Source organism: Tigriopus californicus, chromosome 8, assembly GCF_007210705.1.
Source record: "Tigriopus californicus strain San Diego chromosome 8, Tcal_SD_v2.1, whole genome shotgun sequence".
Lineage (NCBI taxonomy): Eukaryota > Metazoa > Arthropoda > Copepoda > Harpacticoida > Harpacticidae > Tigriopus > Tigriopus californicus.
This window is the reverse complement of record NC_081447.1, coordinates 3,433,604-3,441,652: the sequence shown is the minus strand read 5'-3', so window position 1 is coordinate 3,441,652 and position 8,049 is coordinate 3,433,604. Positions and strand designations below refer to the sequence as shown.

Here is an 8,049-nt window from a genome sequence, read left to right as displayed (position 1 = left end):
TGACCCAAATGTCATTGAGCGGAATTTCATTCCGTTCAGGGCCATATTACTCTCAGTTACCCAAGAGTAAATTCTATCTAAATCCTTTGCAAGGCTAGTGGAATCTTGGCCATTCCTACCAGAAACTAACTTTGTATTGTCAGCATAAGAAGAGAGACTGGCAGTAATACTAAGCTTTTGAAGTGGGGCAATGAATATTATAAAAGGGAGAGGCCCTAGGACCATTATAAATCAATAATTGATTCCAATCAATAAACTTTCTTTTCACAGAGTTGACAATTTGGTCAACAATGCCCACCGCTGATACTTAAATAGTGCAAAAATAAAGTTCAAGATCTCAGGTGGTCTCAGGGCACTAGAAGCCTTTCGTTTTTTTGTCCACAATGATTCGTCAGAAGAGTGATTTTCCATGAGGCTATGGGAACACTTTATATTGGCGGAATGATACTTCTTTTTTTTTTTACGAGCATTAACAATAAACGTAATTTACGTGTCATTTGCCTTAGCTAATTTCATTTGTCGGGGGCCCATTTGGTACAATGGAGTAGACACCCTAGACAGGGCTGCTCTCTGGCGGCTTAAATTAAAAAAAGAGAGGGATCGGCGCGAGAAACTTCGGTCGAGCTAGGCTGAAATGGCCGGTGAAGCCGGAGCTGGCCTGCCGGCCAAAATAAACGATCCGATTTGGCCGAGGCCAATTCGATGCAGGCCAATCAGGGCTACCAATCTTACTGGCAAGGGCTTGAGCTTGCGTCGTCAAAATTAGTACTGACTACAGGGCTAGTCAGTACTGACCATCGACCCCTAGGTCCGATTGACTAGTATTCTAGGAGGTTTGATGTAATATTAGAAATGAAGTGAATGAGATTTAAAGATTGACCAATAAATGATCCGAAGATTATGATTCAAATTGAAATAAACTTGAAGTATCCAAATGGTCCAGTTTTACGAACCGATAACCCGCTTATGGCCCAGTAACCGTATCAAAACCGTAGGTCTTATAATGAGTGTTAGTTGTCCCCTGGAATCAATTCGATCCATACCCCTTTCGGGCCAGGTACCCCATTTAAACACGACTTTGATCCCGGTTGTGCTAGGCCAACTGGCTAATGATTGTCCAAATCTGGCAAGCCTGTGTGCTGAACTTGGTCCAAATTGGTTGGCTTCGCTTGTTTGGCCTGACTGGGATCCACCCGAAAAAAACTCAGTCTCCGCCTGTGAGCCGTGCCCGTGGTCCGTGCCCGTGACTGAGTGCGGCCTTTGATCCGCGCTGGTCATGTCTGCCTCGTATCTCCCGCCGCCCTCAGGCCATGGCCACCCCGGGGGCCACAATAACAGTGGTAGTCCTCACGGCGGACACGGTGGACCGCCCAACGTGTCATTGCCCGGTCCGCCGCCCGGCAGCCTGCCCATGAATCATCCAGGGGTGGGCGGGGGTGGGTCGCCCATGACCAATGGTGGCGGCGGTCCGCCCGGTCCACCACCCGGTGCTGGGCCTGGGGGCCCCATGGGCCGGCCTAGTCCCACGCCGGGTGGACCCGGGGGCCCGACCCCCGCGGGCAATCCCCAAAACATTCAACGGGTAAGACCAGAAGCACTCATCAGGGAAAAAGGATGATACTTAGAATCGACAGAAAAATGTTACTTTTTGTCAGGATAACCTAAAACGCCTCAAACCCAATTCAACGCCACGAATAATTTATTTATTTTTTTCATGGTATTGACCACGTAACTGAGCATCTCGTAGTTTGTAACATATTAGGGTCAATGTTAACTATCGTATGGAGACCCATGTAGGCTGAAGTGGTGGTTTGCCTTGTGATCAATAAACCAGAAAAGACATTTTCATGAACTGCGTAGATTAACCAAAGAAATTCCTGATCCTGATTAGTCCTTCATTGAAGCGCACCATGACAATAGTTTCCTTTCTGAAAAACTTGAATGGTCCAAATCAACTTGAGGGCGAGTCCCATGTCTCCAAATTTGATCCAACGAAAACTGAAATCAGCACTTTAGACCATTTGAAGTGCACTTGGTTGGACAATAACACGGGCTCCCTTTGTTGCAGATGTTGGACGAAAATGCCTCCCTCATCAAGACCATTTCCGAGTACCAGAACTCGGGCAAACACACGGAAACGGTCCAATACCAATGGAATCTCCATCGCAATCTCATGTATTTGGCCTCGATCGCAGACTCCAACCAGAATCTCCAAAACTTGTTGCCGGTACAGGGTTTGATCCGCTCTTTGAATGGCTTACGTTATTGATAACTAACCAATTATTTTAATGTCGATTCTAGCCGCCTGGGCATGTGCCGGCTAGTGGTCAACCCCCTGCTCCGCATGGAGGAGGGGGTCCACCCCCACCCAACGGGCCGTCTCAAGGACCGCCCAGCACTCATACCCCAGACTACAACCGTCCGCCTAATCCGAGTTCAGCTCCCCAACGTAAGTAAATTGAATACCCGTTGCTAAGGCTCTTTGGTGTATTAGTTCACTTGATATCTCTTTCTCTGAATGTGATGTAATGTATACCGTTCTCTCACATTTGCTATCGATCCTTCCTTCTGTATGGTATGTAGCCTTCTCTTTTCCCACTCACCCTTTTCCGCCCACTTCGACGTCTCCGCCTCATCCGGGAAATCCAGTTGCCATGGGCGGAGCCACGTCAGTGGCGGGAGGAGCTGGTGGGCCCATGTATGAGGATGTCACTCTGCCCGAGGGCTGGTCACGAAAAGTGTCCCAGCGGCAGGGCGGGGCCTCCACAGGCAAATGGGATGTTTATATCGTTAGGTAGGCCTCCGTTTGCGTAACTAGTGCCTAGATTGATGGGAAACATGTAGATCATCATCTTTTGCGTTCGAACAGTCCCGATGGGCGCAAGTTTCGATCCAGGAACGAGCTCCGACAATACTTGGACAAGCACAACTTGGATTACAACCCAGACGAGTTCGACTTCTCAATTTGGGGTCGCGGCAATCGGTCAAGTCGGAAAGATTCGTCGAATTCTAGTGGAGGCAGTAATAATAATAATAACAACAACAACAACAACAGCAACAGCAATTCTTCGCCAATCACATCTTCTTCCTCCTCTTCTTCTTCGTGTGCAGTTCCAGATGGTGAGGCTCTCAATGGGCGCCTGCTGGGAATGAAGGTTTAATTGATGTGTATTTCTATTGCCTGCAGCCAGTTCAGGGCCGTGTGGGGGCATGTATGAGAACATGGGCCATTATGAGGGGGGCGGAGCGGGCATTCCACTCACTCATTTGTCTCCACATCCTTTGGGAGCGATCCCTTTGAATGTTGAAGGTCCATTCTCGTCCATGGTTCCGCCCCCCAATCCACCCTATGGGTCGTTGCCACCTCCAGGTTTGATGTCTTGTTCAAGCGAGTCTCCTCCTGCTTGGCTGTGTACTTTACTACCGCTTTTTCCTCCTCTTCTTTGTGAAAGCGTTGTTTCGTTTTTCCTTTTCGCTCTTAAAATGACGACCTCGCTAAATTGGTCTGAAGCAGACCAAATTGAATTGGTACTCTACTAACCCACTTCGTCCCTCTTATTTATATTTAGTGCTAAAGGTGACTCCTTGTTTAAGTTTAGAAATGCACTTTTTTAACATAACACCTAGATACTGAAATCAAATTCCTCGGCAATACATCGTAGGACCTGGATTGAAGCAATCTATTTGAGATTGATTGATCCTTCCATTTCCATCTAATGCATGAATCGAGGTTAACATGCGTTCAAAACCCTGAATGGAAAATACGACTAGGAAAGAAAACTAGAAAATTATCTCGACCCTTGATATCTCCCTTGGCAACGTATCAATTAAACCAAGCGAAGTATTCCTAACTCACATGTTTTGAATGTCTTTGAATGAAATCCATCAAGTCGAAGCGTTAGTTATGTCCATGGTCATTAACCTCAAACATATGCTTCTAAATTTCACATGACTTTTTTTGTGGCAAGAAAATGATTTTTACAATTTGTTAATGAATTTTCAAGAGGAAAGCCGAGATGACATGTGGTCATTCAAAGGACGCACGTGTATACCTTCAAATTGTATGACCGTCGGTTCTCATGAATGTTCTCCCATGTGGGCGAGCTTGACCATGGAGTGCTCCATGGCTTGACCTATTCTAGTATGCTTCCCATTCTCTTTCCTAGAAAGGTCAGCTCTTTGAACATCCTTCCCTAAATTCATTTTCATACCTTTAGTCCAAGTCGGTTGCCGTTTTACAACAAGGATTACCATTTAAGTTGACAGTCTTGTTTGCACTTACAAAGTAGACATATTATAAGATTCTAATGTCTAGTTTTGCATGATATAGATAGAATAGTAGATAGTCGAGATCAACCTGAATGGACTCTAGCGACACTGACTTTATCCATCGCAATGCTTATTTTCAGTTGCAACTTACCATCTTTGTTAGGGACATTGAGTCCCTTGCTTTTCAGCTTTTATCAAACATCCTCTGCTAGGTGTTTCCATCATAATCACAAAACCCGTTTGTCTTTAGGTCCGATGGGTCAGCCAGGAGGCTATAGACCACCAGGGCCCGGCGGCTATCCGTCTCATGGAAATTATCCCGGATATCCCAACCAACCACCCCAAGGGCAACAGGTAAGGGTCACTTCCGCACATATTCATCCTCCACCGTACCTTACAGAAGTTGACCATGCCTTTCAATCAATCTAGTACGGTCAATACGGCCATGGTTCGAATCATTACACACCTCCACCGCCAGTCTCGACCGTCTCGAGTGTGGAAAGTAGGAGCAATTATCCCCCAGCAACGACCCCCAGTGGAGCAGGTGCGCCTCCAGTTCCGAGCTACACCCAGTACAACCAGCAATATGGAGGATACCCACCCACCACCCAAACATCGAGCTCATATCCACCTCCTCAAGGCGGACCCGCTCATTACCCACCACAGGGTTATCCTCCTTCATCGGGGGGACCCCCGCCTCCCGGGGGGTATCCTTATCCTGGCCCACCGGGCTCCCAACCTAGCACGTACCCTGGACAGTATCCTCCCCCAACCGGAGGTCCACCTTCCTCTCAACCCGGTCCTCATCCGGGAGCCTACCCTGGTGGACATCCCCCATATCCAGGTGGCCCTTCGATTAGTTCGGGTCCCGGTTCCTCTCCAGGATCCACTGGTGGTCCGCCCATCCCCACTTCCCAGTCACCCTCGGCTTCACAAGGCAATGCCACTCCCCCAACAGCGCCAGGCCCATCATCCAGTCCTGTGCCAATGTCAGCGGTAGCGTCGGCTACCCCTCCTCCAAGCAACTCTGGAGCGGGTCCCAGCCATGCGCCTCCCAGCTCCAGTAGTGGTGCTCCCGCTCAATCTCCGCAAAGGCCTACGAATGCGGCGTCACCTTCTCAGAGGCCACATGAGGCCATGTCGCCCCATCGACCCAGCTCGGCCCACTCCCAAGATTCAAATCATCCGCCAGTGTCGAGTGGCGCGCCCACTTCCAGTGCCGGTCCCCCGATGGGTATTCAAGCGCCTCCCGGCGGCGCACCGAGTGGTCATCCGTATCCACATCCTCATAGTCCACATGGCGCTCCGCCCCATGGGCCTTACCCCCCTCCTCCGGGGGGATATCCGAGTGGCGGCTATCCTGGTTATCCTCATCAACAGGGACACTATCCTTATGGTCAACCAGGTCAATACCCTCCTCCGCCTCCTCAAGGGTACCCACCTCAAGGTGGACAGGCGTACCAGTATGGTCCCCCTCCCCCGGGCGGGAGTTATCCGTCCCATTATCCTGGTTACCCGCCGAGCAGCCAATATGGTCAATATCGGCCCCCAACTCATGGAGCGCAAATGGGACCCCCTCCCCCTGGAGCACCGGGAGCCCCTCCAGCTGGATACCCGGGCTACGATCAACCTCGCGGAATGTACCCAGGATATCAGGGTCCACCTGCCCCTCAAGGACCTCCCCCTCCCTCTTAAAATGAGACCCGAACAAGGGTGTGAACGTCAAATCTCGTGGCTAATATTGCCAGTTAATCATTATTGATATAATTGTGCGCATTAAATGTGACCGACAATATGTGTTGTACAGCAAATATATTCCAAGGTAGCTTGATCAATGATCTTTCTTGCTCTTAAGTTTCGTGCCTGAGGGCTTTTGTTATATCAAAAGCAGAATAAAACCAGATCTTTTAAATTAGCCATTTGAATCGTCGATTCTTAAAAGTGCGAAAACTGCCTGAAAAATCAAATGAAACGTCGAGTGGATGGGATGGGATTTGCATAAGAAACATATTTTTCAATTCATATTGAAATCGCTAAAAAGTGACATTAGATAGCGACCCTAAAAAAAGTGAAAGAAGAAAACTGAATCCCAATTGACGAAATCGAGTCGAATATCGGGTATCAATGAAAGTGTTCCGTGGTTATGAAAGAAGTGGCGAGTTCTTTTTTTTTTCTTTTTTGGGTTTGTTTTTTCACGGGCTTTTCTAACCGCTAAAGGGAATGTAATCCCCAGTACTATTAAAATGAAAGCTTACAATTCGTCTATTTATTACCGTTCAATCTTTATATGATATTTGGTCTACCAACGAATTTGAGTTGGCAGACCGAACTACTTCAATCAATTTAGGGCACCTTTTTACTTTTTTTTCGAAAGCCAAGGCAACCAAAAGATGCCTAACCCCAAGCCACGTAAAGAAAATTTGCGTTGTGAAACAATATTTAACATGTTGATTTACTGAGGAACAAGATTGAATGTTATTTACACTATTCAATGCTGGATAAAAAAGTGTTGCCCAGGATTTCTCGAATAAAATCCACGAGTTAGAAAAGAAAGGAACTGCATCTTTCATTGCCTTTGACTATTAGTACTTAACACTAAGGACAAAACTTGTGCAGCCAGATGTCGCTCTAGCTTGGATGGATGAGAACTTTTATAGCATAGAGGTCTCTAGCAACGTGGTAAACCGGCCGCCAATGGCAGGACACTAGGAGGGAAGAAGTCTTCTTTGTTTGGACTTTGCATTGTCAGCAACAGAAATGGATCAAAGATGATTTCAAATAAAAATTCAAACCTTCGAACCCCAGCTCATATTCGTACGATGTGAATGATAGCTTGGAAAATATATCAACTCAACTTTCAAATTCTGGTATTAAGTAAATATTTTCTACCTCGGTCATTTCTTCATTTTACTTCCTGCTCCTCGAGTTTCCCCTTCCGCCTTCCCGGCCAAACCAAGGCTGGCCGCAGAGCTATAAAAGTCCCCTAGCCAATACTGCCTGAAAATCAATGGCCGGGTTAAAAGCATGGCGATCAGGTCTGCCAGACAAAGAAAAAAGTAAATTCCAGAACCAACGCGGTATTTCACTCGAAATGGGATAAATTTATACATGACCTACTATATAAAAGTTGTTCTTATACAGTAGTTCATGAATTATTCTAATGCCTAACAATCTAAGAATACATTGAGTGAAATTTCTCTCTTTTTGCAAGAAACCATGGATCCTTAACCAAAGTCTTGCTCTGGACATGAATAGATACGGCTAAAATGGGGTAGATAAGGTAACATTTCATCTTCAGGAACCAATGAATGGTTAAAAACTTATAAAATCGTAGATTGATACAGTTTTCAATATTTTGTATTGTTTCGAATTGGACGGAAAGAACCTAATTGTAGAAGTGTTTGCCATCAAAGAACAATAGATTGTACAGTTGACTGGATTTTAAAAATAGACACAACAAATTGAGCAGAGTTACATCTGCTGAAACTTTATCCGAGATTTATGGTTGATGATGGCACCATTTTGTCATGGCAATTTTCCACTGAGAACATCACCTTGTCTAGAGGAAGCCATGATTCAAATATGTGTTTTTTCAAATATCCATTGTCCTATCAAAAAGCAAGGTTGCAAAAGAGACTCTGATTTGGGGGTGGATTCATATGACTTGTGTATTATCATCTTTGTATAATCCCAAAACATGCATCAGCCTCAACCAATTCTTCCATGACTAAACCCAATTGCACATTTTCGCCAAATAAAGCCAAATGTTTTTCCTCCGCT

The 8,049-nt window shown here is 46.3% G+C and overlaps 2 protein-coding genes across 3 annotated transcripts in view; one reads left to right on the top strand and one right to left on the bottom strand.

Annotated features, from left to right (window-relative positions):
- Positions 1-6,184, top strand: part of LOC131884952 (basic proline-rich protein-like) — a 7,667-nt gene extending 1,483 nt beyond the window's left edge. Inside the window, exons 1-8 of one of the 2 annotated variants that reach the window (XM_059232850.1) lie at positions 1,130-1,582; positions 2,069-2,227; positions 2,302-2,449; positions 2,584-2,794; positions 2,870-3,120; positions 3,188-3,370; positions 4,520-4,623; positions 4,699-6,184. In XM_059232850.1, the coding sequence (XP_059088833.1) occupies positions 1,277-1,582; positions 2,069-2,227; positions 2,302-2,449; positions 2,584-2,794; positions 2,870-3,120; positions 3,188-3,370; positions 4,520-4,623; positions 4,699-5,964 (2,628 nt within the window). In that variant the 5' untranslated portion in view covers positions 1,130-1,276 and the 3' untranslated portion in view covers positions 5,965-6,184. Of the gene's footprint in view, positions 1-1,129; positions 1,583-2,068; positions 2,228-2,301; positions 2,450-2,583; positions 2,795-2,869; positions 3,121-3,187; positions 3,371-4,519; positions 4,624-4,698 lie in introns of those variants that run through there. The other variant, XM_059232851.1, reaches the window with a different exon arrangement.
- The window catches only part of LOC131884958 (transcription factor sem-2-like), a 95,215-nt gene that overhangs the window by 47,107 nt on the left and 40,059 nt on the right, over positions 1-8,049 (bottom strand). The gene's annotated exons all lie outside the window — the stretch shown is intronic.